This window comes from Ascidiella aspersa, chromosome 3 (assembly GCF_963924565.1).
Source record: "Ascidiella aspersa chromosome 3, kaAscAspe10.2, whole genome shotgun sequence".
Lineage (NCBI taxonomy): Eukaryota > Metazoa > Chordata > Ascidiacea > Phlebobranchia > Ascidiidae > Ascidiella > Ascidiella aspersa.
In genome coordinates, this window is record NC_139449.1 from 35,988,544 (window position 1) to 36,004,514 (window position 15,971).

Sequence of the window (15,971 nt, forward strand, 5' to 3'; positions counted from 1 at the left end):
AATACAAGTGCGTATCGAAATGTCCTATTCAGTATGATGTCACTCTACTTGACCTTTTTGGCTTTTTACGCAATTCATCTCGATGTTTGATGTTAAAATGAATAAAGAGTTATTCCAAACGTTCACAATGATATCTACTTCTGTATGGGCTTTGATATGTTTACTACGTAAAGCTCACATAGCTTCTTAATTTTGTCGTGAACTTAAAATGTAGATTTCCGCTATCCACTGGAACTAGGCGAGTCCTTCAGTTTTACAACAATTGATTCTCTTTCGTTGTTTAAGTCGGGCTGTCGGCAGATTAACCGTTGAAGTGGCCCCGGGTTGTTTTTGATGAACAATTCGGCTTCTTCCATACTTTCGGCCATCGATGCTATGCGGGTCTCCGGTAGAAGAAGTATTAGCACACCTGCATGAAGTATAACTTGTATCTTTATTAACATTAGGTCAGGGCTACCCAACTGCGAACCGCCGTCTGAATACGGACCCTGTCTGTCTCAGTATTTACTTAGCAATCGATAGGAAGAGTTTTTTTCTTGGCAAACAATTGCTGATGTTCGTTGAAAACCACTTTCTATAGTAACGGACATCACAGAATTATCAGATAGAAGGTCATAATGTAAATTATACTGTATTATATTTTGTATGACTGTATATTAATATTTCATTACAGTTATAACGGACCTGAGCAAAGTTTACACTTTTTTAACTGAACCTTTGCTAGAAATAGTTGAGTAGCCCTGCACTAGGTTTTTAATTTTTAGATCGTAACGTCCATTTGTTGTGGTTATTTACAACTCCTAGACGTGAAAAGTTGTGTGTTTGAGCTAAAGAAACACGATATTTCTACGGTTTGTCGTGATAATACGACTTATTAGTAATAAGTAAATGTTGTTTCAAGACGGTGGAAATTAAGATTATTGCAAAACCCTTAATAACATTTCCTCTCATACGTTTTACTATATCAGGAAATTGAAACAACATTTATCGACCATACATAGTGCAAGAAAATGTTGTTTTTTAGTTACTTCCATTGAATCGTATTCAAATAATTGTATCAAGAAGCTTACCAATAAAATAAAAAGAAAAACCTAAAGAAGTAAAATATATTTTGGCACCTTTGAGCTTTAAGTATGGTTTACGTTAGACACGTTTTGCGTTAACAGAAAACGTCGACGTTTAAGGCGTAAAACACTTTCGGTTGCGGAAAGAAACTATGACGCTTTCCGTTAGAAGCGAGGAAATTTGTCGTTAACGCTTGCAACGCGTTATGTGCGAACTGGACGACGCTAGCGTTTTGCGCCAGACGCTAACGCCAGAATCAAAACGCGTCTAGTGTGAACCATCCTTAAGAATTAGAACCCCTAAAGGAAACCCCTGTTATAGAATATAGGGCTTCAAATGGCTTCAAAATGCGAAATAAAAATTTGCCGAACGTAGTTTCGTTTCGTTAAATTTGGTTTATATCTAACGCAAAAACTCATTTAAAAAAACTGGGATAAAAATGAAGAACATCCTATATCTTACCTGCCAAAAATGTGATAACCCCAAACACCATGTTGGGTAGGGTGGGGTAAATTACCTCCGTCATCGCTATAGCTGGGGCTGCAATGGCCCCCACCCTCGCAATAGCGCTGCCATAACCAACAGCTGTGGATCTAAAAAAAGCAACGAACACAAACCATTACAACATTACTAATAACGTTTTGTTTTCTCTGGAGTCCTTCGCGCACCCCTTAAATCTTTCACGCCCCCCTTCCCCCACACAGTTTAAGTTCCACGGATCTAAGATAAGTTATTTTTCCTAAAATATAAGCAAGTCTTTTAAAAATGACTTAATTTCCAGTCAAGTCATTTGTGCAATAACTTGAGTCCAAGTCAAGTCTTTTGAATCAATGACAAGTCAATGTCCCAGTCAAGCCAAAACTATAGAAAGTAAATTCCAAGTCAAGTCCTTGTCAGAAAAATTACACATTCCTGTCTGATTGTCAGCAACACCCCAGCAAGTAAACATACCAAAAGCACACCATACAGTACGCAAGTTGTTTTATGTGAAAAAATTAGGATAAATAACCAAAATTTGAAATACCTTATTTCACCTGAGTCATTTTTCGATTTAAGCCAAGTCATGTCAATTGAAATCAGTAACTTAAGTCAAATCATAAAACACCTACGTACATCAATTGACTAAGTTATTACAACACTGCAAAAAACATAAACCAGTCTTCACCAGGCATAACGGTAATTGACTAAACGTAAATCAAACTATCGGGCAAAATATTAAATTCAATAGCAAACGAAATCCCGATTAAACAAAGCGTCTATCTGATGCATTTATAAACTTTAAAAAATCTTATATAATTTGTAACTTTGCACGCCATAACAGTCTAACGATCATTTGTTAAAAAAATACCACGATATATAAAAAATATGTGCACCGGAGGTATTTTGTAGAAAATCGTGGCCACATTTTGCTATAAAGCGTATATGTTAAGGCGACAACCAGTTTATTCAGCGATCAAAACGAAAAGGCAAACGAGCGGTGACAGCGCGCATAAAAAACGAGAGAAGAGAAAATAAGAAAAAGGTTCACTTCGTGTACACGTATGTGGGAAATTACAGGGCCGCTACATGACCCCCTACCAGAAGTGAACCTATCAAAAACGATCAGGGGGGGTGAATCACACGACCAGCGCGCGTTTGTACGAATGTTTGCTCCAATTCGTTGGGCAAAGCTGGTGTCGAAATGTTCCGCGAAGGAGGTCTTCCTCGGCGGGGTGCTTGAGGTACCTCGATCGGTTGTGTCTCGTCGATGTATGCTGGCTTCAAGCGATCAATGGAAATCGTTTGGTTTCGCCCTCCTATATCCACTGTGAACGTCGTGTCACTGCGCCGAATTACTCGAAATGGCCCGTTGTACGGCGGCCTAAGGGGCGGGCGATGCTTGTCAACTCGTACGAAAACGTAATTACTAAAAAAAAAAAAAAAAAAAAAAAAAAAATTGTCTTTGCTCTACCGTGACGCGACATCGGGGTTGGCGCCAGGTGATGAAAGGAATCTCGCAAAGCTGGTAAACGCTGCTGTGGGCTGACAGGCCTGGATGAGAAAAATTCACCTGGAACAGACAAGGTGGAACCATAAACTAGTTCCGCTGAAGATGTTAGTAAATCTTTCTTAGGACTAGTGCGAATTCCTAGCATTACCCACGGTAACTCGTCCATCCAGTTAGGACCTTGTAAACGAGCCATCAGCGACGTTTTGAGATGCCGGTGAAAACGCTCCACGAGGCCATTCGCTTGTGGATGGAAACTTGTTGTCCGATGCACCTTAATGCCCAGTAAATCATTAAACGATGTCCACATGGCTGAGGTGAATTGAGCGCCTCTGTCGGACGAAATATCCTGCGAAATCCAATTAGAAAGAAAAGCGCGCGCACACGTGATTGTCGTTGCTTCAGGCATTGGTATTGCCTCTGGCCAACGTGTAAAACGGTCAACCATTGTAAGAAGATACATATTACCTTGTGAGGGCGGAAGTGGTCCGACGATGTCAATTATGACGTGGGTGAAACGACCGCTACACATCGGATAATTTGACAAGGGTACGCGAACATGTCTCTGGATCTTCGAACGTTGACAATGAACACATTCTTTAGCCCATGAACCAACTTGCTTCAGAAGCCCGTGCCTTCGTAGACATTAGCTTCCTCGTTGTTCGTATGGATGGGTGGGAAAGACCATGTATCATGTCAAACACTTTACGCTGCCACGATTTTGGTACTATCGGGCGTGGCGAGCCTTGAGACGTATCGCAGAGAAGTTTTGTACCTGAGCGTCCCACCTCAATGTCTTCAAGCTGAAGGTTGGTTACTGCTGTATGATAAGCTTGAACCTCCGGGTCAAGCTGGGCTTTGGCGAACGCGACGTAATCCATGTCGAGCGGAAAATGAACAACGTTAAGCGCTCCACGAGATAAGGTATCAGCCACACAATTTTTCTTACCGGCTACGTGACGTACATCAGTGGTGAATTCCGAAACGGCGCTTAGGTGTCGTTGTTGACTGGCAGACCATGGTGATGAAACTTTAGTAAACGCAAAAGTCAATGGCTTGTGGTCGGTATAAGCAACAAAACGACGACCTTCAAGAAAATACCTGAAATGCCGCACAGAAAGATACAATGCAAGTAATTCTCGGTCAAATGCGCTATATTTGGTGTCCGGTAGCCGAAACCTTTTACTGAAAAAAGCCAGTGGGCGCCACCCGCCGTCTATAAATTGCTGTAAAACGGCGTCAGCGGCATATTCCGATGCATCCGTGGTGAGGGCAGTCGGGGCCTGAGGTAACGGGTGGTGCAGAAGAGTTGCATTGGCTAGAGCCTGTTTTGTATGTCGAAAAGCTAAATCTAGAGATTTGTTCCAAACAAGGTTTTTAGGTTTTCCCGAAAAAGCGGAATATATCGGGGACATAATTTTGGCAGAGTTGGGAATAAACCGATGATAAAAGTTTATCATACCTGCGAACTGCTGGAGGCCCTTGATGGTCGTTGGTCGTGGAAACTTTTGTACAGCCTCAACTTTGTCGGGGAGCGGCCGTGCGCCATCTTTCGTTATTTTGTGCCCCAGAAAATCAATTTCGGCAACGCCGAATTGACATTTGCCCACGTTGATGACCAAACCATGGCTTGTAAGCTGTATGAAAAGTTTCCTTAAATGCATTAGGTGCTCTTCAACCGAGTTGCTGGCCACCAGGATATCGTCCAAGTAGATGAACACGAAATCCAAAGGTTGACAGTCGCTGAAAAGCTTGGGCGGCGTTTCTAAGACCAAAGGGCATCCGGATAAACTCGAACAATCCAAAAGGCGTTACGACGGCCGTCTTTGGAATGTCGACCGGTGCCACAGGTACTTGATGATACCCACGCACAAGGTCGATTTTGGAGAAAACGTTGCTTCCCGCTAAACGAGCAGAAAAGTCCTGGATGTGGGGTATTGCGTATCTGTCGGGCTGTGTCGCAGCGTTCAATCGTCGATAATCCCCACAAGGTCTCCAATCTCCGGACGTTTTTGGGACCATGTGCAATGGAGATGCCCATGGGCTAGATGATCTTCGGATAATACCAAGTTTCAACATTTGGTTGAACTCCTTCTTAGCAATCATCAGTTTCTCAGGGGGCAGTCTCCGAACCTTGGAGTGCACCGGTGGGCCGCTTGTGGGAATGTAATGCTCTACACCGTGTGTAGGAAATGATTCTGAAAAATGGGGAGTGGTAATCCTCGGAAATTTGCCGAGTAGACGCGTATACTTTGACGCACTGCTGGCGAGGGCATTTAACTGTGGTGCTGATTGCCCAATCTTGCCAATAGAATTACTAGAGAACGTATGGGCGTTGATTAGGCGTCGGCGTTTGATGTCAACCAAAAGCGCGTGTGCCCGCACGAAATCAGCGCCCAACAGAGGTTTCGAGACATCGGCAAGAACATCCATTGAAACTTGCCCAAAGGTAAATCCAAGGCAATCTGGCGCGTTCCACATGTACGTATTTCGCTTCCGTTTGCAGCAATCAGGGTTTTGCCTGGAGGGTTTAATCGGCGTTCTCGTCCAGTGGAAGGAAAAACGCTGACCTCGGCGCCAGTATCGACCAGAAAACTGTAACCTGAAGTACGGTCAAACACGTGGAAAAGGCTACCTGTTGTACCGACCGTCGCAGCAGCTAACGCCGATCGGCTTCCTCGTTTCTCGCTTCCCAAGAACAGGGAGGTCGACAACACTTAGCTTTATTTCCAAATCGTTCGTGATAAAAACACAAGCCACTATTACTTGACGTTTTGAACTTGTTTTGCGGCAGCTTTGATTTAACGCTGGCAGAAAAAGCATTCTGGGCATCATGGCGTCCAGCGTGCAATAAAACATCGTCTGTCCGAGCCATAGCACGGTAATCGGTAAAAGTCTGTGCAGCAAGCCCTGTGCGTACATACGTTGGCATGAGTTGTAGAAAAAGTTCTTCGAATAAGAAACCTGCTTCTTCCTCGCCCAACAAAATCAGCATTTCGTCCATTAGTGCTGATGGCATTTTGTCGCCTAAAGGGGGCATCTGAAGGAGACGCTGCGCTCTCTGCGACTTTGCTTGAGTGAACATTTGGAGTAAACGCTCCTTCAGACTTGTGTATTTGTTGTCCGGCGGATTGTCAAAAATGTCTATTAATCGGCCAGCAGTATCTTGGTCCAAAGCGGAGGCCACGTGGTAGTACTTTGTGATGTCCGTTGTAATCTTTCGTAAGGCGAACTGCGCCTCGGTTTGCTGGAACCATACTTTCGGCTGAGCAGTCCAGAATGTCGGCAACTTGAGAGCGACTGCGTGTTGCGATTCTATGCTCATGCTTCCGTTAGCAAACGAACTTGCGGGGTCACCAATAAGGCGACAACCAGTTTATTCAGCCATCAAAACGAAAAGGCAAACGAGCGGTGACAGCGCGCATAAAAAACGAGAGAAGAGAAAATAAGAAAAAGGTTCACTTCGTGTACACGTATGTGGGAAATTACAGGGCCGCTACAATGTATGCATTTTAAGCCCAAACAGTTTTGCTTCTATTTGTTACATTAGCTATATAATTGATGAAATAATAATAATATTATTACTATTTTTGTTAATTTTGGGATCTAAGCCTGCTCCAACATTGCTAGTTGTTGATCTCTTCTCCATATCGTAAGATTCAAGCAAAACCTCAAAACTTATTCTATTTGAATAAGTATATTAGCAGAACTGACGATGCTTTTTGCGTAACTATAGTGTTCTGCTTTTGTTGAATAAAGTTGTGTTTGGATCTCTTTTACAACCTTTGTGGTTTTGCTTGAATATTAGCTATATAAATATCGTATTACAGTCACGAAGTGTTGCCAATGCAGCCTACCTTATAACGGTTGGGTAAAGTTCGATTGTGTAAAGAAACAAAGTGGAGAAGGGGACGAGTGTGAACATCCGTCCAATCATGAACATGGTCAGCTGCAAACCAACGTTTTCTACAACAAAAATAAGAGGTCTTTTTACAACTTGAAAGGTCTTTCTGTTTTGGGAATGTTCTGGGAATTATCACACTGGTTAATAGGGAAGTCCGATAATATCGTATCGTAGCTAATTCCCGATGCCAAGATGTAGTATCGGTACTCGTCCGATACTAGGCCGGTATCGGTGCCGATCCGATACAAAAGTAATGTAGGGCTTCGAACATGATTTACGATCCAACACAGAGATTCTACCTTGCAAGGTAATATTATTAAAAATTAGAAAATGACTGGCTTATCGAGAAGGGAGCAAGTTCTATCCAGGAGGGGATTTTTTTGTGTGCGTGGTGTTTAATTTCTTACCTGGCGGAAGAAAGTACATGGGCACGCAGAATACCCCGACCAAGATGAAGCAAGCCGAGATGACGATCCTTCTTCCTATAACTTCACACAGGTAGATGCTGGGCGGGTAAACCAGGAGGGCCACGAGTCCCATGGTCAGGCTGTTGATGTAAATATCGCCTCCGATGTTTGCCACGTTCAATGTGAGGCCGTAGAAGGCACAAGAAGTGGAGAACCTGGGACATAGGATGTAGCTTAGGATTATAAAACTCGAATTTTTAGTGTTTAAATTGAGTTAAATTGTGAAATTTGTGCGTATCCCTTAATACTGCGGGTAAGTAAAGCGCTGGCCTTTAAGTTTGCCTGTGTCTCCAAATGAGCTAAGTCTCTTACAAGTTCCTTGTTATATACCTGACTCCTGTCCTTAATTTCCCTGTCCTTAACTTTTTGAAATTACCTGGCCCTAACTTCTTGAACTCTAGACAGAGTCACTTTACTCTTGATGTTGCTCGTAGAGTATATTCAAAAACCTGGTGAATAGTAGTTTTAGGATGGTTTGAAACTATGGAAGAATAGTTTAGTATAGCGTTCAAAATGCTACCTACCTCTGCATGGGCTTTAATGTTCATTCCAAGTCTAACTGCAACCTGCAGCCGTTATCATACTATTCATTGTATGGTTTACTCATTTTGTTTAGCTTTTAGCTTTTCTTGTTTATTGCCAATTTACCCTTAATAAAACCACCCTGTATACAACAACTATTTTCTTTTAACAGCTTACCAGGCGTAGGTCAGCACGACAGTTGTTTTGCGTAGGTTTGGTGTCTTAAGGGTGTCCAGCATTCCAAGGTTGGATTCGCGCTCGAATTCATTTTGCATCGAAACTTCCTCGTTTTCTGAAGACTTCAGCAGACTTGAAGTTGACGATTTCTTCGTCAAGCCCAACTTCTCCACGTACCTGAATTGCTTTTATGTGTTAAAGAAGAAACCTTTTTCTTTTTTTTTTTCTAAAAGTTTATGAGAGCCTGGGTATCATTTGTTTCTAAAAACATTAAACAAAACTTAATGAAAATGTATAAGATTTATATGTACGGAACTTGATCACTTTCCGCTTGTTTTATGGTTTTTAAAACTTCATTCAATTAGGTATTTAATGCAATAATCAAGCGCTTTATTCATTTTGTGTCAAACACTGCAGGTAAAACGGTTTCTTAGACCTTCAAATACTAATCATTGTCAACAAACGGGCAGTGGTGAATGTTGTAAGTTTTGATATGACTTAAGTCCTAGTTAAGTGTTTATAGTAACTCAAGTCCAACTCAAAAAAAACTATTCAAACTAGTAAACACACATTCATTTGAACAAAAGAAATTGACAATCCTGTAAAGAGATTAGTTGGGGAACTTCTTGATCATAAACACTTTACAAAAACTTCACCCATAAAATTCGTCTCACTTTTCCACTTTTAGTTTCACTTCATCCCCGCATTTGTTGGTATTCACGATTTTTCTGATGATTTCAACCGCTTCTTGATTGCGACCACGTGATAAAAGCCACCTCGGTGATTCGTCCAAAAACCTACAATTTTGTAAGGCAATGAAAGATGCACACACGTATGTGTGTTAACGACTGTATTCTATAACCGCAGGTCGTGAGTTCGAACTGCTTTTCTAGCCTGCCTTGCTTGCATGATTGATCGACAGACCCGTGAGTCTGCGATGGCTTTCGATGTAACATGTTTTAAGGCAGTAAGTTTAAGTTTTTATTTTAAGTTATAAAGTTTTGTTGGCTGTCGGTGTTTTTTTTTTAAATTAATACATTTTTCATTGGTATTACTACCGTTAAAAAAGTTAATTTCAGACACATTTTCACAATTGTTTTAGAGCTAAGTATAGATTCGTTTAATTGTATACGCTTGAAAGCTATGAGCGCCCCTGATTCAGATAGCCTTACTTACACAGTTGAACCGACACCCAGTCGAAGAACCTGAATGTGTATGTATAACGATGTACAAGAAGATTAAGGATACTAATGTGTATGTATAGCGATTTATAAGGAGTCTAAGAATACGAATTTGAATGAAACAACGCATAAGGATTCTAAGGAGCTAAGCACTGCTTTGCTCAGTTAAACCGACACCCCAGTCTAAGGATAAGTGTGTGTGTATATACCAATGTGTATGTAGTCTAATGACAAGAGTATATATGCATAATGATGTATAAGGAGTCCAGGTACAATTATGTATATCTAACGAAGTATAAGGGGTTTGAGGGTACAAATGTGTGTATGCAACCTACAAAACTACAAGCACACAAACCACCAATTGACGAGAAGCAAAATAAATGTCGAAGTGATGGCGAGCTGTAGCGACACCCAGCGGCGAAGGAAGTAGGCCAACGGAGCGAGTAAAGTTGTTCCGATCGAGAATCCAAAGCTTCCGAGCAAAACTACAGCTGCACGTCGCTTCGGAGCCGTAGTTTCTGAGGCTAAAACGTTTAAGACATCAGCGCTGCAAGTCATACTCGAATCGCTCTTATGGGTTATTCTTATCAGCGTTTCTTAACCCATGGGTCGCGACCCAAAATCCGGTCGCCGTTTTATTTGGTGGGTCGCCGATGGCAGTAGATTATGGTGAATTTTTTCTAGATTTTTTCAAGGTTCAACCTCAGGAACTTACCCAGAACAAAAATTTTTGGCTTGCATGAAACAAAGACAACGAATATTTAATAAGACTATTCCAGCGGGGTTATAATGTGACCAATCGCATCATTATGACCTAGCTACCTGCACCAACATTTAACCTTAGTTTCATCGTAGCGCTATCCAATGTCAAGAAACTTACCCAGAACGTATAGGATCGGTCCGTGGAAGCAAAAGAACCCAACGATTCCCCTCAATATTGTGTAAGCTGTAAGTGACGTCACAAAGCCAATCGCGACGCCGAAGACGATTGTCAGGAGGTTCATCCAACCAACGACGCTTTTGCGACCAAACCTGAAAAAATATGTTTTACCTTTATTAGCAGCAAACCTAATATACTTACTCAAAAGCTACAAAATAAAACACTCACTAAGGCAGGCGTTCTTAAATTTTTTTTCGCAACGTTGATTTTAGATTTATCTACAAGTAACAAAGTTTCGTACGACATAATTTTTTCCATATTAAAGAAAAGTATTAACTCGATGCTGAATTTTTTTACAGTTGTAGAGCGCACGACTATAATTACCGACTGAGAGCTTTTGGTGTTTACAGTGCAATTTACGCTGTATCGGCTTATTCCCCAGATTTATTGTCTAACTGCTTACTGGCTTGCATTTTCTCGTGCGGTCAACACAGGGTTTTGTGTATTTAAGACCGCTTTCCGCTTATAAACAAAATTTCTTCATTGTTAACGACTTGCTGTTCGCAACTTTGATATTTGCAAGTAGCATTTCCTATATTCTAACTTGTCCGCCGACTATAGTTTGAACTGGGTGTTCGCTTATCAGATAATACAATTATTCAATTATAAATCACTATAAGCATTGTGGTGGCTAACGAGCTATACGCACGCAACCTTCAAGTCAACTTAAAATTGAGTCAGGAACTATTAAAATCGTGCCCCACACAGTTACTGTATTTGCGACCAATCACGTCACAAAGCAATGTAAAACACATTTGTTACGAAACAGGCAATAATAATGTTTCCAAGGGTGAGAAAATAATGTCACACCGATGGTTATGGAGATAAGTTTAATAGTTTCCTGCTCAGTAAGTCTAAACTTTTTCGTCACACGAAACGTTACCAGCGAATTCTTTAAATCACTTTTAAGGAAATTCTTCACAGTGTCAGTAAAATTAATTTGTGTACCTCCAAAATCCCCTCTTAGGATACGCGTACTACAATTTGAGTTAGAGTAATCAAATTTAAACTTACAAAAATAGTTGGGTATGGTTTAGTGACTAATAAAAAAAGCCATTGTTTCCCGAATAGTGGCGTTTTTAAATGCTTAATTGTTACTTAGTTCCATTGTGTAAGGGCGTAATAGAAGAAAAGGTTAAGAAGCACCGCTCTTAAGCTGCGAAACTTAGCATTTCCTGCAGTTGACTAGATGTAACGTACGGTATTTCGATGCATCCTGGAAAAAACAACTTCAATTTTCTTTGTAAACTTTGTACGTTCTAGTTGTCGTGGTTGCAAAAAAATAAAATCTATCAATCTTACAAAACCCTGCAGCCTTGTAAGATTTAAACTAATTGAAACCTGTCAGATAGCTTTCCGAACACAATTCCAGTGAGGAATACACCAAACATGAAGACAGCTTGGAGAAGATATTTGTACCAAGCTCGATCACAAACGAGATCAAAGTCTTCCACTATCGAAGTCTCCACCGAACCATCGCTCACAAAAACGTGCTTCTTGCAGAGAATGCTCTAGTAATAAAACACAAATTTAGGTTACTTGTAGGGATGTCCGATTATAACGGATCGAGCCGATACCCGATACCAAGTGGTAGTATCGGTACTCGCCCGATACTAGGTATCGTTAACCGGTACCAAATTAATATAAGAATTTTAGTCATGATTCGCGAATTGAAATGCAAATATTTTACCTTGTAGTATTGTTTGGATTACATTTAGGTTTTTGCGTTTATTAGTGGAAGTTACTTGTAGAGATGTCCGATAATATCGGATCGGGGCCGATACCCGATACCAAGTGGTAGTATTGTACTTGTCCGATACTATAGGGTGTTATCGGTGCCGATCCGATCCCAAATTTAGATGTAAAATTTCAGCCGTTACTTGCAATCCAATCCAATGCACTTATTCCATCTTTAAAGTAAATTTAACAACAATAGCACTACCGCTTTGCATCGAGTATCGGGTCTGATCCGATACTATCGGACACCCCATAAGATACTAAACGTTAGTTTACGGTTACGCAAAGGCAGTCCATCACTGCCGAGAACCACTCTTAAGGCTGGTTCCCACTAGGCGCGTCTAGCGTTAACGTGAAACGTTTTTAAAAAAAAAAACGCTTTCGGTTGCGGAAAAGTTGAAATATTTTAACTTTGACGCTTTCGGTTAGAAGCGAGAAAATTTGCCGTTAACGCTGGCAGCGCGTTATGTGTGAACTGGACGACGTTAGCCGTTAGACGCCAGACGCTAGCGCTAGACGTTAACGCGCCCAGTGTGAACCAACCCTTAGGCAAACAAATCAGACAACATTTCGCTGACGCCTCGACTCTGCGGTTTAGTTTGTCACCAAAATGTTGTCGTCACTCGTTTTCCTGTCCGTGGTTTTGTTAAACATGTGTCTTTACAGAAGCTATGCGAGGTTTTGCAACCTTTTCGGCTTTCTATAGTGCTAGCGTTATGGCCGGGATCGATCCAGCAATTCGGTTCGAGGCATCGAACAAATTTTCATAGGTAATTATAAAACCAGTTCTTTTGTCAAAACGCCTAAAAACACTTGCCTTCGTTTAGTTTAGTTGTCCAAACTTCCATTTACGAGGGTAATAATACATTTTTGCATTTAAACAGTTAAATAGGCAAAAAATTAAGTTTGGGGCCATGGTCACATGCCCCTCCCCCACCTGAATCCTTTTAGATAACTCTATTCTATATTGAACTCTGTTCAAATAGTCGTGATACGCGAAAAAGGCTGTTGTTGGTAATATCAATGTCCGTGCGAAATTATGCTAAACATTTTCATACAGATAAGAAATCATTTTTTTTTCATCCGATTTCAATTTTTAAAACACATTAAAGGGTTAAAATGTCCTAAAATTTACAACTCAATGAGGGTAACTTTTTGAAAAAATATATAAATATCTCAGATAGAGTTGGGACACAAATTCAGGAACACCTAATCTGTATGGTAAGGGACCCAAACTATATATCTAAAATGTGTGGTCGAATATAACGCCATTTACCGAATTCGTCCATGGGTGCTCGCTGGCGTTTCCATAACTTGAACAGTTTATTTCTGAAATATTGACTTCTGAGTCCCACTCATATCTAAAAACGCAAAATTTAGGTTTAAACTAAAACAAGTATCATAAACACAATAATAAACGGATTTAATTTTTACGAAAGCGTTACAAAGCCTACGTTTCTCACACAGGATTACAATATTGCTTTATTGCGGCTAGGCTATACAAAGTGGCTACATTACCAATATCATGCCTAAAATACCAAAAAAACGTAAAAAATCAAAGAAGGCCTTATCTAAAAACGCTTAATAACTACTGCATTTTACAGTGTTGCTGCATTTTATAGTGTTGAATAAATCAATTGGGATTTTCAGGGTTATAGCTCTAAAAATGTTAAGAACTAATGCCTTACAGTGTGCGCCAAACAAGAAATACTAAGCAAGTATTCCATCACCTTCTGCAATGATCCAAACCGTTTCCTTTCTTTTTAGGAGGAATAATGTTTATCAAGAACGTTGAATTTCTCATCGATATATTGCACATCTACAAAAGTACATTAAATATATATTACTTCATAGGTTTAAATAGTAACAATATCCAATAGATTAGAACAGTCTACAAAAATCTCAATGCAGAAACTATATATCAATACATATCGAAATTTGAACTGTAGTTCTAAAGTAATTAACTTAAACTTTTTCAACTAAAAAAGATTTGCAATACTTATTTATTTTCTCAAACCTTTCGGCTACCGATACAATAAGCCTTCATTATGAAATGCAACAACACCAAAATAGATAAGTACCGGAATAGCTTCTTTTTAGTATACTATGCCTGGTAGCAACAGCATATTTATTAAACGTTCGTTGTTTTGGTTTTTATCATAGGTTTCGGACTTTCATTTAAATTTTTTGTAAACTTGACGGGGATATTTTAAAGCAAACAAGCATAAACATGGAGAAAAAATAAAGAAGAACAGTAGTACAGAGACTGTTTTTAACATTTGATTTCCTACATATTTCGATGCATCAGTAATGTTTAACAAGTGAAATGGAACTTATTTGGTAAAATTGGGCTAAAAAACTGTCATTCTTGCAAAAATCGTTTTACCAGAACGCCGAAGTGTTACCGGGACGCATTTCTTATAGATTTAGCGAAACGCCGCTCAGGACCGTCCGGCCTTATGTTGACCGCATTGTGCATACAAAAAATCTCCATTCACAAGAGTCGAGCCTTGAACTTTGAAAACAGTTTAAGAATTTAAATTAGTCTTCAATTTGAAGAACCTTATGTTCGTAAAATAATTGCATCCTTATTTAGAACCGACGACCCAAAAATAAGTCACAAACTACTATTTTACAATATTAGTTTGCATGACCAAATTGGGCAATGAAGGGTCTCTGTTTTTGAAAACATTCAAGAAAACCAATAGGATATATGGAAAATGATAAGTAAAAATACGCAACGACTAGAAAAGCCGGAGCAGGCTTAGATCCCGATATTAACAAAAAATAATAATAATATTAATATTTTAGCAACTTTATTTTCAAAAGTTTGACCTTATTCCGAACCCTGTTTACAGTCAAGAGGTTTGGACTTCAAAAACAGCAAACTGTTCAACCTAATATCTTTATTTTAAACCCTGCTTTCAATCCTTTGTTTAATGATACCCAAGTCAAATAAACTTAAAACAACATTTTATTTTCGACACGCGAGCTTCTGAAAAAAAATGTTTGCCACCCCTGGTCTGCGCCATTAACCTATTCTGTGTACATTGATGTCGCGTGGCACCACATTTAGGTTTTTGCTTATTGAAAAAGCAAAATGTTAAACATTTTATCTTCGTTCTGAACCCTTTTTTAAGGGATTTTTGACTTACTTCTTCAAGCATTGCGGCTTCGGGAGAGTAACACTGGAATGGCATCGGGTAAGCGATGAAGATGGACGAGATAACGTGCATTGCGACGAAGCACATTCCAATCATACTGTAGATTGTGTTCAGCACCTGGTATCTTCCCCAGCCTATATGCAGAACCAATCTTTCGAACGACATCTCTTCGTTTTGAGGATAATCTGGATTTTTTAACAAAAAATGTGACATAAAAATAGAGTTAGCTCCACCAGGCAAAATATCAATAGATAGAAATCGCTGTTCTGGTGTAAACGAAGTATAAACCGACGTTTCGGCAGCAGATACCAGCTGACCTCATCAGGGTTAATAATTAAAACAAGTAAAACTTATAGTTAAAAATTAAAACAAGAACACGTTAGCCAACTTATATGATAAGAAGTATAAAAATAAAAAGACTATAGATTAAAATTAATAAATCTAGACGTCGCTGAAGTATGCGATAAGCTGTGACGCAACGAAGTCATGCGGTCTGCACTCTAATCTATTGGCGAAAAGCATATTTTATAATAAAAAGTTCAGACCTTGCTGGTTAAATTTGGTTCGAAGCAGCACGCTTCTCAAGCTGCGCTGTAATTATTTGTTTTATGTTTTTTTGTGTGATTTAAATGAAACGGCTTGACTTGCTTTCAGTCATATGAACAAATTAAATGGACGTTTTAAAAGTTCAACTTTTTTTGAATGTTTACCTCAATTTATTTACGTAAAAATCCTTACCTGGTGTTTTGTTAGTTGTCCGTTTTTTGCTATCTCTACCTCGTAAATTCAAACAAGAAGTTTAACCCTTCTTTTAAACGCTAAAGACT

At 39.7% G+C, this 15,971-nt stretch overlaps 1 protein-coding gene across 1 annotated transcript; it reads right to left on the minus strand.

Annotated features, from left to right (window-relative positions):
• Nucleotides 1-221: 221 nt before the first annotated feature.
• Nucleotides 222-15,309, minus strand: LOC146162757 (organic cation transporter-like protein). Its single transcript, XM_083385294.1, has 10 exons — nt 15,136-15,309; nt 11,585-11,754; nt 10,184-10,335; nt 9,659-9,827; nt 8,797-8,919; nt 8,123-8,299; nt 7,364-7,578; nt 6,910-7,018; nt 1,528-1,658; nt 222-409 (listed from the first exon to the last, which is right to left on the minus strand). The coding sequence occupies exons 1-10, from the start codon at nt 15,307-15,309 to the stop codon at nt 222-224; spliced, it is 1,608 nt and encodes a 535-aa protein (XP_083241420.1).
• Between the last annotated feature and the right edge of the window lie 662 nt (nt 15,310-15,971).

Excerpts from the sequence above, each read along its gene's own strand:
- LOC146162757 (XM_083385294.1), bottom strand. The coding sequence starts at position 15,309 with ATGTCGTTCGAAAGATTGGTTCTGCATATAGGCTGGGGAAGATACCAG. Across the intron at positions 8,920-9,658 it reads TTGCTTCTCGTCAATTGGTG|GTTTTTGGACGAATCACCGA; the intron begins GTTTGTGTGCTT and ends ACAAAATTGTAG. Across the intron at positions 7,579-8,122 it reads GTCGTGCTGACCTACGCCTG|GTTCTCCACTTCTTGTGCCT; the intron begins GTAAGCTGTTAA and ends CCTATGTCCCAG.